Here is a 16,934-nt window from a genome sequence, read left to right as displayed (position 1 = left end):
CAAGAACACCCATCCAATCCCATCTGCATCGCATCTTAGGACCTCTTATTTCTAGGATTTCTTCTTCTTCTTCTTTGGTTCTTTGGTTTGCTGCTGATCTCTTCTTGACAAAGAAAACAATGGAGGTGTTGGGGGCGGTGCGAGCTCTGCAGAGAGTGAGCATCCCCGGCAGCATCTGATCTTCTTCTTCTTCTTCTTTGTAGATGTTCTTTTAGGCCATTCTTTGTTCCTCCCTAACGATTCGTTGATTCTTTTGTACTAAGCAGGCATTCTGCAGAGTCCAAAACCACCACCACTAAAATTCTTTCCTGCATATACAGCAGCATACACAAACATTACATTCTTTCTTTTCGGTTTACTTTCTTCTCTCGTTTTCGTTTGCCCAAAGGGAACTGACAAATTCTTTCCAAGAACCAACATTCCTCTGTTTTTTACCAACTCCTCTTCGTTTTCTTCATCGAAATCCATTCGTACACTCCACCTCACTGACCACATACCAGAGAGAGAGAGAGAAACACTAGAGAGTGAGAGAGCAGAGTGTGATCAGCAGAGGAGGAAGAAGAAGAGACTACACCGCTGCATTCGCTGGTGACGCTTGTCTCAGGGATGTTGGCAGGCTGCTCGTTCTCGTCCAGGCATCAGATGAGCACAGCGCAGCGCCTGCCATGCGGATTCTCCAAGCGGGGCGGCCGCGGCGACACCGGCACCGCCGCCACCGTCCCGCGCGGCGAAGGCAGGGGAGGCAACGGCACCTGCTCCTTCCGGCCTCACCCGGCGTCGCCGGTCTCCCAGGCCGTGTCCTGGGGCGCCAAGCCGGAGCCCGGCGTCGGCGACGGCGGCTGGGACATGAGGAGTAGCAGAGCCGTTAAGCGCCAGCACGAGGAGGAGGAGGAGGAGGGGGAGTATGGCCCCGTCGTTCGCGCCAAGCGGACGAGGGTGATGGGTGGCGACGGCGACGAGGTATGGTTCCATCAATCCACTGCAGGGGACGCCATGATGCAAGCGGCCGCCGGAGAAGGAGGAGAGGAGGCGGAGGAGCAGAAGGTCTTTCTTGTGCCGAGCGCCGCGGCGTTCCCCCACGGCATGGCGGTCGCGGGGCCGTCGTCCTCCCTGGCCCCGGCCAAGCAGGAGGAGTACAGCAAGTCGCCGTCGTCCCATTCGTCGTCTTCGTCGGGCACGGACGGTGGCTCGTCGGCGATGCCGCCGGTTCTTGAGCCCGCCATCGCGAGGAGCGTCGTGCCGGAGGCGGAGAGCCAAGCGCTGGAGCTTGTGGGCGCGCTCACGTCGTGCGCTGAATCCCTGGCCGTCTGCAACTACGACGCCGCAAACTACTTCCTCGCGCGGCTCGGCGAGACGGCCTCGCCGTCGGGGCCCACGCCGCTGCACCGCGTGGCCGCGTACTTCGCCGAGGCGCTCGCGCTCCGCGCGGCGCACATGTGGCCGCACGTGTTCGACGTCACCCCGCCGCGCGAGCTCACCGACGGCGCCTTCCACGACGACGACGACGCCATGGCGCTGCGGGTGCTCAACAGCGTCACCCCGATCCCGCGGTTCCTCCACTTCACGCTCAACGAGCGCCTCCTCCGCGCGTTCGACGGCCACGACCGCGTCCACGTCATCGACTTCGACATCAAGCAGGGGCTCCAGTGGCCGAGCCTGCTGCAGAGCCTCGCGGCGCGGCGTCCGGAGCCGCCGTCGCACGTGCGGATCACCGGCGTCGGCGCGTCGAGGCAGGAGCTGCAGGACACCGGCGCGCGGCTCGCGTGCGTGGCCGCCGCGCTGGGGCTCGCTTTCGAGTTCCACGCCGTGGTCGACCGGCTTGAGGACGTGCGCCTGTGGATGCTCCACGTCAAGCGCGGGGAGCGCGTGGCCGTTAACTGCATTCTCGCCGCGCACCGCCTGCTCCGCGACGAGACCGGCGGCGCCATGTCCGACTTCTTCGGGCTCGTGCGCAGCACTGGCGCCGCCGTCCTCCTCCTCGGCGAGCACGAGGCGGCCGGGCTCAATGCCGGGCGGTGGGAGGCGCGGTTCGCGCGCGCGCTGCGGCACTACGCCGCGGCGTTCGACGCGGTGGGCGCGGCCGGCCTGCCGCCCGCCAGCGCGGCCAGGGCCAGGGCGGAGGAGATGTTCGCGCGGGAGATCCGCAACGCGGTGGCGTTCGAGGGCCCTGACCGGTCCGAACGGCACGAGAGCTTCGATGGGTGGCGGCGGCGCATGGAGGACGGCGGGTTCCAGAACGCCGGTATCGGCGACCGTGAGGCGATGCAGGGGCGGATGATCGCGAGGATGTTCGCGCCGGGCAATTACGGCGTGCACCCACAAGGCGACGGCGAGGGGCTCACGCTCCGGTGGCTGGACCAGCCGCTCTACACCGTGAGTGCATGGACGCCGGCCGGCGACGGCGCAGGAGGTAGCACGACGGTGTCCGCGTCCACCACGGCGTCACAGTCTCTGCAGAGCTGAACAGGAAGTGAAGAAGAAGAAAGAACTGATCTTTTTCAGTGGTTCTTTTGCTGCTAATGATTCATTCAATTAGTCCATAATACAAACTGACCATTCTTTTACACATTCATTCATCATCGGAAGAAGTAGAAGAAGCATAGAAAATGTAGCTTTTCTCTTTTATTTTACATGATAGGAGAAAAATATTCAATTGTTATTAGTTATGTAATAATTCTTTATTCTTTTGGCTGCTTGAACCAGCTGCAATGTAGAAGAAGCAGGGACATTTCACAGCATAATATTACATTACATTCTTTTCAGCCATTATATGTAACTTGTAATCTTTGTTCAGAGTCAGAAATGAAATTGAATCAGAAGACTATTTCATCCATCCTTCATGTTCTTTTGTATCAGCTGAAATGTGTGAGTTAGATGGGACGTTTCATTCTGTTTTCTGAATTTGTTTAATTACCTTGTATTAGTGCATTCCATGTAGCTGTAGCGAATTCGTGTGTGTGCAGGACTCATCCAGAATTCAGACATATAAAAATGAAGAAATTCATCATTTTGGTTGATGACTTCATTCTTGATTTTCAATCTCAGATTGCATTCTGGCAATTGATATGTAAAATGGCAGCCTGTTACAACTTATTTCTGAAGCTATCAGCAATACTCAAGATAAATATGACAGCAAGAATAGCGGCAAGAGTGGCGAAAACTCATCGGCATTCGCCATTTTTTGAACATTTTGGAAATCACACTTTTCGGTCTGCAAAAAATTGCATAACTATATATCAGTGTGTCACATTGGCAAACCCTCCGTGTGTGTTTAAGTGTATAGAATGAGCCACCCACATCATTCATTCTACGGAGTATGATACTTTTTTTTTTAGGGAAAACCACCACAGCAACTTTAGTAATTACTGAACAAGCTTACATCATTTGCCAAAAGGCTCAAAAGAAAATTAGGCGGATCCTCATGCCAAACTATTGACTGAGGTCCCTCCGCATTACAAGCCAAAGTATGAGCTACAGTATTGATTTCCTAGAACAATGATCAAATTTAACATGAGTAAAATATTGAGCTAGAAAAGAGCATTCTTCATAGACGGTGGCTAGAGTTTCCTCCGTTTTGCATTGTGTCAACAACCTCCAAATAGCTGTTGACCTCAATCCTATTGCATCCAAGTTGTCTTGCAAGGAGGAAACCATCTCGAAGGGCTATGGCTTGGGCCATGGCTGCATCTGCGACATGCGGTACCTGCTACGAACATACCACCATCATCCCTAATGACAACACCCATAGCTCCCGTATAATTTTCTACAGAGAACGCATCATCGATGTTTAGTTTGACAAACTCATCTGCTGGCTTGTACCAACCATAGCGTTTGATACCTATGTTCTTTTCACTAGCTCTGTAGTAATTCAAGGAAAGTGCCACAATCAATTGGCAGCTCCTGGCCGGTTTCCGAATTTGTTCATCTGAGCCCTAGATCGGTCACTTTCCGATGCATAGAATCACTCTTGCGCAAGATGGATTCAAGGACTGGAAACCTTCTCTAACATCCATATATACTCAAGATAAATATGACAACAAGAATAGCAGCAAGAGTGGCGAAAATTCATCGGCGTTCGCCATTTTCTGAACATTTTGGAAATCACACTTTTTGTACTGCAAATGGTCTGCAAAAAATTACATAACTAGATAGCAGTGTGTGTCACATTGGCAAACCCTCCGTGTGTGTTTAAGTGTATAGAATGAGCCGCCCACATCATTCATTCTACGGAGTACTTTCTTTTCCCAACATGTATCAATTTATCAACTGAAAAAACTCGCTAGATGTACATATATATTTAGCCAAATAATAAGAAAGTATTATCAAGCTTATATGATTTATTATTTAACTGTACCATATGATCTTAATAACACAATCAGGATAACTACCAAGCAAACAGCAGGGCAAATAACAAATAGCTAACCTCCTACATCACTTTCCTCTGACTTTCTTGTCATTTCCTTTCTTCTTCGTTTCACTAGTTTGTGCTAGCATATCAGCATTTCTCATGACAAATGAAGTTTTTCATTGTAACTTCAACATTGTGAGTAATCAGATAAACAAATCCGAGACAAAAGAAAAAAACGCCATGAGATGATCAGGAGAAGACGTCCTTGATACAATCTGCAAATGCATGTGGTAATCACAGTATGGTACAGCACATACAAACGAAAAGAACTGAACTATCGCAACTCGGTACCAACCCAGCAAACGAACAACAAAGAGGCATACAGAAGATCTCCAGTCACAGGAACCATCAACCTCAAGAATAACATCAGCCGATTGATTACAAAACAATAATACAGAACAGAACCAAGGCGAGGAATGTGTACATTACAAAGGAAACCGGGTTCTTCTACTTTAACATCCGTGTCCGTGGGCGCTTTCATCTCCAGAGATTTTGATGGTCGCTAATTTACACCGATGGAAACTCCCAAGCTTTTCAAGAAAGCGGTTTGCAAGATCATATACATCGCTAACCAAACTATCACTCAGGAACAAATATGAATCCGTCAGGCTTTGCGCAGAGCAAACCAAAACTAATTTGAGAGTTGGAACCTTCCTGTCGGTTTCCTCTTTCGCCATCCCTGGAGAAAGATTCTCGTTAAATTAAGCAAGCTAAACTTTGACTGAATTTGTTCAGATCTAGCTGAGTACTTCGAATGAAAAGACTTACAAAAATTGCATAGTAGAACAGCGTGAGTATGGCAAGAGCAACAAAGCCGTACTGGAAGACATTGTACCTGCATATTCGAATGTTCAAAATCAAGTATGTATTCAAAGAGACTCTGGTATCTACAAAGATATAGATTCAACTATTCAAGCAAGAAATGCAGGCTGATAATTCTACTGACTTCATGCTAGTTAGACTTACTTGTAGAGATACTTAATTCCACGCAGAGACTGAAGTGTGTGGCCAAAGATCTCCTGAGCAGCAGTTGCTTGTGCGTAATACGCAAAAGCTGTTGCGCAGAACTGAATCACACTGCATAAAGACAATCATGGAAATTCAATTGAGAGGACTTCTAAAGAACAATAAAAGGTGGAAAACATACTTGATGAAACCAACAAAACTCAGGTTCATGCAGAGGTCATTATTCATCTAATATAACAGAACATAGGCCCAAAAGCTATGTCAGTACTACATGGTTGCTAGGATGTGCATTCCGAGTTTGCATTATCACCAACAAATAACAGAAACTACAGTCCTGACATGTAGGCATATAGCCATACATTTCCTCTGAACTTATACAATACAATGCGTCAACGCACTTCTAAAAGAAGACATGGGTACCATACCTGATGGAACAAAGTAGGATGAGTCCAACATTGAACAGGAACGAATTCATTAACGTTCCTCCCCATCTGAAATAAGTTAAATGGCTGTTAGTGAATACCAGAAAAAAAAATGGACTGTGAAGAAAAGAGTGGCATGGAATGGATCAACTACTTCATTGGGTGAATGGTGATGAAAACTAATTTCAGGCCAAGCATCATTTCCCCAGCAATCACTGCGATGAGAAGATAGAAGCAGAAGAATGCAAAGGCAGCAGTCCCAAGCAGACCTTGTACAAAGAACAAAAAAAAAAGTCAGTTTATTCTTTTTTTAGATTGTCAGTTTATTTTTATAAAGAGGATAAATTAAAACATTGTCAAGGATCAGAAATGTACCCCAAACATCATCCAGCTTTATGAAGATCTCATTCAGGAAAGAAGATAGAGGAGGATCAATCAACAAGTATATGACAATATGTGCAACCCAAGCAATAGATATAATTAACCTAAGAGCATAAGAAACTGTCAGACAACTGCACTTGCAAATAAGTTCTACAGAACAGAAGTAAATTTCAGAGATATATTTACACTTACCCAACAACACCGAATACGAGTTTTCCGAGGTAAGCAAGAACTGTAAAAGCCCAGGTAGCTTCAGCCTGCACCATAATGGATGTCAAGACAGAGCAACTGACAACAATAAAAAAGAACAAATATGGGAATTCGCGTGCAATTACCTTTTCTCCTTGAGGATACATCTCTTCTAGAGCATTCATGTCATTTTCCAGAAGTAATAACTCCTGATGATTAAAAGAGCAAATATGTTAATTACAATAACCGAACAGAACATCACAGAAATATGAAACAACATATTGAAGAGGGAATGCTTCATGCGAATACATACAAATCAAATGGTACATAGCATGCAAATATGGGCACCGGTTCAATGGAAAAAGCTCATCCACGTAATATTATAAAATGCATTGTCGTCCTACTCCACATAATCCTCTAAGATAAGTTTGTTCACAGAATAAATACAGCTAGAGCTTCAAGAAATATCATGCCATTTGGAGGACAGGCATACCTTCTCGACAGCCTTCACATTTTTGCGCCATTTTCTGCCCTTGCTCCCACTCCTCTCTTCTTGGTGAAGGGCTTCAGCTGCCTTCTTCAATTCCTTGGCCTTCTTACCCAATTCAGTTGCTTCCTGAGGGAAACATATTCAACGTCAAGATCAGACCGATATCCAAATCACAAAATAATTACATGCAGTAGAAACTTTGGCTCTGATCAGTAGGCGCAAACAGTCTTCATTACTGAAATAAAGCATATAAGAACATACGCACCTTTATATATTGCGAGCGTGTAATGACAGCTTTTGGACGCCGGACAAACGAGAATATAAGGCTCAATGGGAGGCAAGCAATGCCGACACCACCAAATATCTATAAAATAAATAAACAGAGTTATTAACAGACACCAAGCCAGAAATAGAGCAGCATGATTGGATGTAGCAGTTGGATACTGGAATACATGCATAAAATTGTCTCCCATACAGCTTTGTCCAGGACATAAACGAAATTTACCTATAGCCATGCTAGTTCTACAAAAAACAGCGATAAAGCTAATTGCGAAGGTTGAAGTAGTAAAACTCACAGTGAAGAGTACAGATCCAACAATGGTTGTAAGGGCAACCACATATTCAGGGAATGTAGCACGCATCGTCCAAGTCGTTTGAGAGTTAGCAGGTGCAGTATTAGCTGAACACTGACGAAAACAAACGATAAAGCAGCTTAGCCACCAAATAAAAGTTAAGAAATGATGAGCTGCATGAAGTGAAACACAGGAAAGCATAGTTCCATCAGCGGGTGAACCTGGCGGGTCAACGGAGCTATGCAAGGTTGGTTACTTGAGAATCCACTGAACTGGCTTGGAAATGCCTGAACTGATGAAGAGAGATGCCTGACAGTGAAGTCCACCTTGCCAATAACCGCTGAAGCGACAAAAGTGAGAGTGCAGTCAGATAAAGTCTAGACATCAAGGAACAATCAGTGGAGGTACAATTCATTCCGTGCAGGTACAAACATGAAGGATATGACATTCAAACGAAATCGCCTATAAATATACTATCATGTGCAGGCCTCCTAAGTAAACTTCACAGTATTTGATACATGTGAGGAATGAACATAGATGGCATGGCAAACATGAGGAGGAAAAAATTATACGTTGGTTTCTATGTTTCCTAGGTTAAGACTAACCACAGTCCAAATGTATAAGCTGCAACCTAGGACTAGAAAACAAATGGTGACGTAGATGATCCAGAGGTCTAACCGGGCAACACTAGATAGATACACACAGGTCCGTATGAACCCGGAAATGAATAACAACATGAACTCGGTCTCAGATCTGGCAATAGAGCATTGGCTGCTCCTGGGGGTAAACGTGAAAAAGCTTGAGGCTCCAATTTATGTAGACCAAAATGCAAGGCAACACTTGCAGCCGCCTGAAGGTTTATGTGACCCAGGGCGACATTCCAAGCTCAAATCGGTTTGATTACGGATTGAGCATGAGAAATGGAGGCAGGCAGAAGACGAGGGCGGGCGATCCGCGCGCACGCACCGTATAGGATTCCGAGGATGAGGCCGCATACCACCGCGGAGGCGACGACCCAGATGAGGGCGGTCTTGAGCCTCTTGCCGACGGACCTGAAGGCAGCAGAAGATGGATCCAATCAGCGAAGCACAGGAGGATTTATGAAGCAAGTAAGCAAGCAAGGGAGCTCGCGAGCTCTGGCAGATGGAGTTCGAACGAATTACTTGTCCTGGTCGCCCTCGTAGTAGAACATGGCGAATGGGATGACGAGGAAGACGAGGACGGCGTCGACGATGTAGATGAGGAGCCAGAGCGTCTTCATGGGCAGCGTGAGGGAGCAGGCCCCGTTGTAGACGGCCCTGCGGCAGGCCTGGCGGTTGGCGACGTCGGCGGGGAGCATGAGGATGGAGAGGACGGCGACGGTGATGCCGAGCACGACGACGAGCTTGGGGAAGTAGGCCTGGTTGGCGTCGTCGGGGTGCTGGTAGTTGACGAGCAGGTAGACGCTGACGAGCAGCACGAGGACGCTGACGACGACGGCCACGATCACCAGCGCCAGGTTGAAGTCCCCCATCGCGGCGGCCCGCCCGCCTGCCGGGGTCAGGCCAGGTCAGGTCAGGTCAGATCTCCCCGCCCGCCCGCGCGCGCGCGTGGAGGAGGGGGCTAGGGTTTGGGTGGGGGAGCTGCTGGGTGCGGCGGCGGCGGCGGGGAGGGCGGCGGCGGGCGGGATCTGCGGGGCGGCGGCGGGGATTTGGGCGGGTTGACGTCGCCGAGGAAGGGGGGAAAGGGAAAGGGAGAAGGTGGGCGGCGTGGCTGGACTAGGCTGGCATTGGGCGGCCGGCTGGGCTCGGGTTGGGTGGTTTTGGGTTGGCTTTGTTTTGTTTGGTTGGGGTTTGAAAATTGTGACGGTTTCGCGTGGTACAGCGGTGCGGGGTCGCTCGCTGTCCTCAGGCTCGTCGCCGTGGCAAGACTGGTGGTTTTGTCTGGCTTTGATAGCTGCTTGGGATTGGTGGAGGGGTCCGGCGTTTGGTGGAACTGGATAGCTTCCGGTTCAAGTCTTGGCGAGTTCACCCACACAAAAAAACTGCAAAAAGAAACATAAAAACCTAGGGCTGCATTGGATAGTATGAATGGAAAAAAATCCTTATCATACAAATGGGTCCCACTCGCTTGTACGATATTGTTGCGAGTGGGATGATCCAGCACCATGTTCAGCATGTTGTACACACTACGGGGAAAAAAGTCTTTGCTATGCGACCCGCCTTTGCCATGCGGCAAAGATGTCTTTGCCGTGTATCAACAAAATGGGGCGCACGGCAAAGAACATTACACGGAAAAACTACGGACGACGCACGGCAAAGAAGGTTGACACGGCAAAGCCATAATTCAGCGCATGGCGAAGAATAAAACCACGGCAAAAGTCAGAAAGGCACACGGCAAAGGGATCACACGGCACGGCGGGGCTTTGCCGTGCGCCTCAACCTCACGCACGGCAAAGTATTGAAAAAATATGCATGCGGATTGCTGACGTGGTCTACCCCACGTATCACCTGGCCCCATGACCCACACCAACCATATCATTGATGCCCACCCATTATACCCGCGCCCACGCCCACCACACACCCCAATTCCTCCTAGCTCTCACCTACACGCACTGAGAGCGATGTGGAACGCCAGTAACCACCTCCTTGCGCGCGCCGGCATCCCAGAGCTGGCCCCGTGCTCCGACAGCGGCCACCTCATGATCTCCGGCGCCTGCGCCTTCTGTCCCTCAGCGGCGCTAGGCCCCGAGAACGACGCCGAGGAACCGGAGGGCGACGCCTGTTCCGGCGACCGCCCGGAGAGCAGCTCCAGCAGCATGACGCTTCTTCCTTGCCTGTCCCCGCCGGCCCCCGAACCATCAGTCGACGTCGACGAGCCAGCTACCGCCGGTGCTCCGTCTGTGCGTGCTCTTCTCCTCGACCGGCGTGGCGACATGACAGAGAACGAGTGCACAGCGGCGCGGCGACATGACAGAGAACGAGTGCACGACGGCGCGACGAGTGGCCGCGGTGGCGAGCACGAGGCGGAGAGCGAGCGCACGTCGTCGCAGTGACATGGCGGAGAGCGAATGGCCGCGGTGGCGAGCGGCGAGCACCCTGCGGCACGGCGACATGGCGTGACTAGCAGCGTATGGCCTCGGCACCGGCAGCATCGGCGTCTCGCTAGTGTCGGTGCGTTATTTTTTTAATTTGCTTGAAGCTCTTTGCCGTGCAATAGAACCAAAGCGCACGACAGAGGTACTAGGTACACGGCAATGAGAGGTTGCATGGCAAATGGGATGGGCGCACGACAAAGGGAGGAACGCACGACAAAGACGTTGCCGTACAATTTTGGCGAGGCGCTCGGCAATGATGGCGTTGCCGAGCCAGACATTGCCGTGTGGCACCGCATGACAACGGCTTTGCCGTGCAAATAACACCCTTTGCCATCCAATTTGCTTGCACGGCAACGACAAGCTCTCCCGTAGTGACATGTGAATTACTAGGTAAGAAAGAGCGGCTTGCCGCACCTTGCCCGCCTACACGAATCTTCAATCTCAGTCGTAGTTATGTTTGTCATTAGTAGAAATATTCAACTTTCACAGTAAGTCTTGGTGACTTCACCAAAAAAAATGCAAAAAAGAAACAGGAAAACCTAGGGCTACATTGGATAGTAGGAATGGAAAAAATGGAAAATATGTGATGAAAACTTATCAGACTAGTGGGTCCCACTCGCTTGTACGATATTGTTGCGAGTAGGATGATCCGGAGGCCACCTTCGGCATGTAGTACTATCATATTACGTCGGAATTTTCTAAAATATCATCCGATTATTATGTTGGACTCTTTTAAGTATCATAACTTACTCTGGAATTGTGGCATTCTTGTTAAACATGTGGCTACTTGTACCATACACCAGCAAAGAGTCTGAACGGACACCGCAATCTGTAGAATGGAACCGAAATCAGCTCATCATGCGATGGTAACATGCCCAAAAAGCTAAGGCACTTAGAATGCGCCTAAAAAAATCCATGGTCGCTGCCCTCTGACGGTAAGTTCTATTTCTTAGGCTCTAATTGGGTTCTTGTTCTTCTAAGCCAATGCAATGAAGGCATGATTGCGAAATTCCTCCTTCTTTGGTGGAGAACTTGGCACATTCGGAATAACTCTATTTTTGGGGATGGCAAATGTGCGAGCAATCTGCTTCTTTTCTACAAGCTTACTTGATCTCGTTTCAGCGAAATGGTGCACTTCTCACTGATGCGAGTGACAAAGGTAAGAGTGCTATTGTATCCGTTGACAAAGGGAAGCAATTCCAAAAGAAAGAAACATGTGTACCTTGGATAAAACCAGATTCGGGTTGGACCAAGCTAAACGTGGATGCAAGTTTCTCGGCTGATGAAAATAGCGGGACTTGGGGAGCTGTGATTCGTGATGAGCAGGATGTCGTGATCATATGTGCTTGGGGTGTGATTGAAAGGTGTGCTTATGCAGAAATTGTGGAAGCGTTGGCGTGTCTTGAGGGAGTCAAAGCAGTTTTACCTTTGTATGCCAAACCAATTCAACTTGAAACAGATTGCTTCGTTGTTCTACATGAGTTGTTTATCTACACTATCTACACTACTTAAAAAGGACGAACATGTTCCCTATTCTACCACTACAACCACCCTTTGGTCGTCTGGTTTCGTTCCACTCGTTCGCCGCGCGCTCGCGCACATGGGCCAAAGCCCAACGAAATCCACCTACTCCTTTTGCTCGTTCAGCTGTCTCTCTGCTTGGTCCCCGAGCAAATCCAAACCCTATCTCAGCCCTCGATTCCTATCTCCACTGCGCCCTGGATCCCCAATACCAGCACATCCCCTGCCTGTGCCCCTTCACCGCCGCCGCCCCTGCCAGGGATGGAGCCGGACGGGGACGACCGCGATGGCAGGCCACTGTTCCTCCAACATTCCTTCTTCCTCCATTCTTCCCTCGCGATCCAGGTAGTGCCCATCTCTCTTCTTGATCTATTCTTCTGCTAAACACCATCATACCATTCGCAAATTTGTCGACGGGGATGTTCCAGTAGTGGGGTTGGACTTGGCCTCTAAATCCAGGCCGCGCCTCCCTTCCTCTGCAGACTATCTCAAATGCAACCTCCACCTCTTCAATTCCTCAACAGTGGATCGAGCGGTGGACGGCAGAGGTGCCGCACCTCGCCAGATCCGGCAACCCGAGTTGACGTTGGCAATATAGGAGGGGGCCTAAGGACGAACGGACCTTAGGACGAGCAGGGCCGCCTCATCTTGCCGTCTTCTTCAACTCCTGCGGCCGGCCGGCGTCGTGCCAGTTTCTTGTGGGTGCATGCCTTCTTATACCGAACAACCATATGGCGGAACGAGTACAGAATGGTGCATAGCCCCTCCAAGGAATACGACAATAGTGCGTTTGATTGCCGGATTGATGCTCCTGTTTGAAGATTGCTATATGAGTACGACAATAGTACATAATGGTGTATTGACAAAAAATATCTGGAAATCTTATAAGTTTCCTTTGTTCTGCAATTAGTAGTATGAAGATTGCTTGCTGTGTTTGATTGCCGGATTGATGCTCCTGTTTGTCGTTTTTGGTTATATTTTTAGAACCATTTGTATCACTTCATTATTCTTAGTTTCCTACCTTGTTGTACTCATAAAGCTTGCTGCCATCGTACTTAGGATTGTCATGAACCTTATGCAGTAGTGATTGTCTGATGTCCTTGTAGGTGAGAAGATAGATAGTGAAGTTAGAGGATGAGAACTCCAGATCTTATACTGTTTTGACTAAACAGGAGAGCAGTAAGTACACATATCAACTGGTGCATAAATTCTAGATATGTATGTACCCCTTAACATTGATTACCGAGAATTAATTTCCTGTTATTTAAGATGATTGTCTGTGTAGTTGGAACTCAACTTTTTGAGGTTTGTCTTTACAAATAACGTCCCTTGGCTACGAGTAAGGGGTGCACTGATGGGTTCCTTGGTACAAAATGAGCTCATCTGATATGGTGCATACATTTGGGACATGGACTTTTGTTTACTGCACTTTTGACTCATTCGTTCGTACGAGTAAGAAAAAAATGTTTTTTTGATAGCTCCAACTTGAAAGGATCTACTGTGACATGAACCGAATGTTTATGCTTGCTCTAATCAGGTAGAAAAAGAAACCATCGTTCCCATTGACAAACCGGTGATTCCATTTGGTAAATTTTGCCCCCACATCATTCGAGGGCGCCGAGTGCCTCCTGCTCCACTGCCGCCCCAACCATCCTGCTCCGTTGCGTTCTCCTCGCCACCCCACCACACCTGCATTCTGAAATTCAACTGCTCCAGTGATGCATGTGTTGTGTAAATCTCTGTCTGTGGTAGCCGCCCCCACGTCTTTGATTAATACTTCTACGATTTTTTTGATATATTCATGCACAACATTAGATTTCTGAACATTAGTTCTCTTTCTCCTTTATTCATTAGATGGAGAAAAGATACTACCTGATATTTTTGTTTCTATGTAACCGATGTTACTTTGCAAAATATTAGACTGTTTGAAACTTGGTCTCTTCTTTCACGAGGAAATGCATTCATCAGATGGGATCAAACTTTCCTTATCAAAATTAATCATCATGTCTTGATGCTCATTTTGTTGATTGTTGTAGATGGAAGTTACATAGTAATATGCTCATTTACACTGTACTGATTAAAAGATGTAGAAATAACTTGTGTTTTATCAAACATACTTCAATATTAACATGGGCATATTTCGCTAACTTGTGTTTTATAGAAATAACTAGCTTAGTATGTAGCGTGGGCATATTTCCCTATTTGATCGTGCTCAATTGTATGATTTCAGAAATGTTAATGTTCACGCTGCACTTAGTATTAGCTCTACAAGACTTCTAAAATTATGCCTAGAAGATCTGTTGTTTTCTTGCAAAAATATTTAATCTTTTTGCCACGAGGAGATGTGGTGCTGCCAACGCTGTCAGTCACCAAGCTCAGGGTGACGGAGTTGGTGCAAAGAGACCTGCGGCAGAAGCACGACCGTGCAAACCAGATCCGCACGGAGATTTCTGAGTCATACACGCAGACATTTCTCAAGGTAACCTCAGATTTATTGCCATGAAAGTTCCTGTCTTACCGGTCTGTTCTTCTACTGAAGAAGTTATTGGTTATGATTTTGAATGTGCAGTTTCGGCAGGCAAGAGTGCGCAACACAATCTACCATCACATGTTCCTGAGAAAGTTCTTGCTGGAGTACCTGCTCGATTGTTCAGAGATATTGTCAGAGCACTAGGCCCTTGAGGTCCCTATGGAGCTCCGTCAAGGACCTGATGGAGTCAGACAAGAACTTGAGGGTAGCGGACTTAATCATACTTTTTCTTTAAATTAAGGAATAATTATATTTAGTATTAATTTATTTTCTGTAGGTCAACTTTGTTGTGGGGAGTCATTCACTTGGATAAATGTGCATTCATAATATGTAACTGAATTTGGATAAAGATACCCTGCAACTAATTATTCCCCATGGTTCAGACAAAGATATCCTGACGAGTGGAAATTGGAACTGTAAGTGGTGGCAGAGGTAAGGGCAAATCATATTGCCGACCAACAAAAACTAATCCACATGAGAATCCTGAGTACTCGATCAGAAAATGCACTTGGAATCATGTCATTTTTGCAGGCAGTCCCATAATTGTTATATGTAGAGGCATCAAGTTTAGCCCATTGTACCTACCGGACGCTATGAGCTTGCAAAGATAGATATGGATTGTTTTGTGTCTTTTTTACTTCCTAAAATGAATTGTACTTAAGTTTGACTCTAAGCATCTGTAACAAAATTTCTATTTATTTCCGAGGATGCAGGTTTCATATAGTTAATTGGTCAGAATGTCACATGTTCCGTAGCCATCTGTTTCGCAAAAGAAGCCCACAACACTCTTCGTTCATTCGCCAAAAAACAACTTTCATCCTGTAGCCAACTGCTTTGCAGTCCTGAACTATCCAAACTTTATGTTAGGGCATCTCCAACGGGGCGACCCAAACGGACGCTAAGCAACCGTTTGCGTCCGCGTGGACCGGAAATGCGTTTGTCACCACCTCCAGCGGGCGACGCATTGTGTCCGGCGCGTCTGCGGCAACGCAAACGCGACGCAAATATGCGCCAGGTTTGCGTCTTCGCGGACGCTGCGCCTAGCGCCAGCTCGCTTCCCCACGGGCCCTCATGGCAGCGACCTAGGTTCGATCGGCCTCGAATTCATAGCAAGCGCGCGAATGTCAACCGCCGGTGTGGCAACCGCGCCGATCAACCCGCCAACCGCTGCAATGGAGCGCTGAACCACCGCGGAAGAGCAACCGACGGCCTCTTTGTTATACGCGTCGTCGTTAATCCCCGCAGATTATAACCCTTGCGTCTACGGTAATTCAAGTTGAACCACTCCTTCCTCTTCTTCTTCTCCAACACCGGCACGCCATGAGCGACTACACGCTGCCGTCCGACTCAGAGAGCGAGGGCAAGTCGCCCGGATTTCTGCATTGGTGGGAATCCCCTGCGACGCCAAGCGATCCGGGCTCCACGCCCAGTGACCCTGCCTCCACGCCGAGTGAGGAGGAGGAGGACGGAGGCGGCAATGCCAGCGAAGGCCAGGAGGAGGATGAAGACGGCGCTGGCAGCGACGCCGAGGACGAGGAGGAGGGGCAGGAGGAGGAGGACTCTGACACCAAGTTCGCCCGGTTGGAGGCGCAGGAGGCGGCGGACGACAAGGCGGCGGCAAGGAAAAAGTCCAGGGCCCGGGTAAGGGCGCTGGCGTAGGCGGCGCGTCGTCGTCGTCCGTTCACCGACGACGACGAGGAAGATGACATTTCTTCCTGTTTCAACTCCTCGACGGGCGCGTCGTCCTCCGGTTCCTCTTCCGACGAGGAGGTGACAAGCAAGAGGCGCAGGAGTTTGGACGACGAGGCAGGGCCTTCTAACAAGAAGGCCAAAAATTAGTTTTATTTTATATGTTTTTAAATTTGCTCTTCTTTGTATGTTAAATATGTTTGAACCTATCCGATTCAAGTATCCGGTGAATTGTTTAGGCTTTAATCTATTCGATTGGAGCAACATGACAACATTGAGTACTACTTTTTTCACGTTTAAACTTGCTCATTCAACAAAAATGAAAAGAAGTAGCACAAAAAAAAACACTTGCATATCCAAAATGCGTCGGACCGCTGGAGGTAGCCCCCGATGCAAACGGACATTTCGCCCCTCGCGTCATTTTGGCGTCCGCCTAGCGACGGAAACGGACACCCGCGGACAATTTAGACGTCCGAAATGCGTCGCGGCGCTGGAGATGCCCTTAGGCTTGTATGTAGTCACCCACGCGACTCTGCTGCGCTGAATATCGCTTCTGCTCCCTGTCGAGCTACAGGTGGCGGTGGCTGAAGAAGTCGGCCATAGCTATTGCCTGGGGAAAAGGAGTGGGAAGACAGCTGAGTGGTTGTTGATGTGGCTATGTCAGAGGTGACCATTACGCCCTTCTTTTAC

General features: G+C 48.6%; 2 protein-coding genes across 2 annotated transcripts; one reads left to right on the top strand and one right to left on the bottom strand.

Annotated features, from left to right (window-relative positions):
* Window positions 1-606: 606 nt before the first annotated feature.
* On the top strand, window positions 607-2,463 carry LOC124685009 (protein DWARF AND LOW-TILLERING-like). Its single transcript, XM_047219280.1, has one exon. The coding sequence runs from the start codon at window positions 607-609 to the stop codon at window positions 2,461-2,463; it is 1,857 nt and encodes a 618-aa protein (XP_047075236.1).
* A 2,276-nt stretch (window positions 2,464-4,739) lies between these two features.
* LOC124685010 (LIMR family protein Os06g0128200) lies at window positions 4,740-8,963 on the bottom strand. Its single transcript, XM_047219281.1, has 14 exons — window positions 8,592-8,963; window positions 8,395-8,480; window positions 7,650-7,768; window positions 7,432-7,542; window positions 7,122-7,220; window positions 6,860-6,982; window positions 6,513-6,575; window positions 6,370-6,434; window positions 6,172-6,281; window positions 5,951-6,065; window positions 5,800-5,865; window positions 5,375-5,485; window positions 5,177-5,243; window positions 4,740-5,087 (listed from the first exon to the last, which is right to left on the bottom strand). The coding sequence occupies exons 1-14, from the start codon at window positions 8,939-8,941 to the stop codon at window positions 5,040-5,042; spliced, it is 1,533 nt and encodes a 510-aa protein (XP_047075237.1). The 5' UTR covers window positions 8,942-8,963; the 3' UTR covers window positions 4,740-5,039.
* Between the last annotated feature and the right edge of the window lie 7,971 nt (window positions 8,964-16,934).

This window comes from Lolium rigidum, chromosome 1, assembly GCF_022539505.1.
Source record: "Lolium rigidum isolate FL_2022 chromosome 1, APGP_CSIRO_Lrig_0.1, whole genome shotgun sequence".
Lineage (NCBI taxonomy): Eukaryota > Viridiplantae > Streptophyta > Magnoliopsida > Poales > Poaceae > Lolium > Lolium rigidum.
The sequence above is the reverse complement of the archived record's forward strand: the minus strand, read 5'-3'. Positions and strand labels throughout refer to the sequence as shown.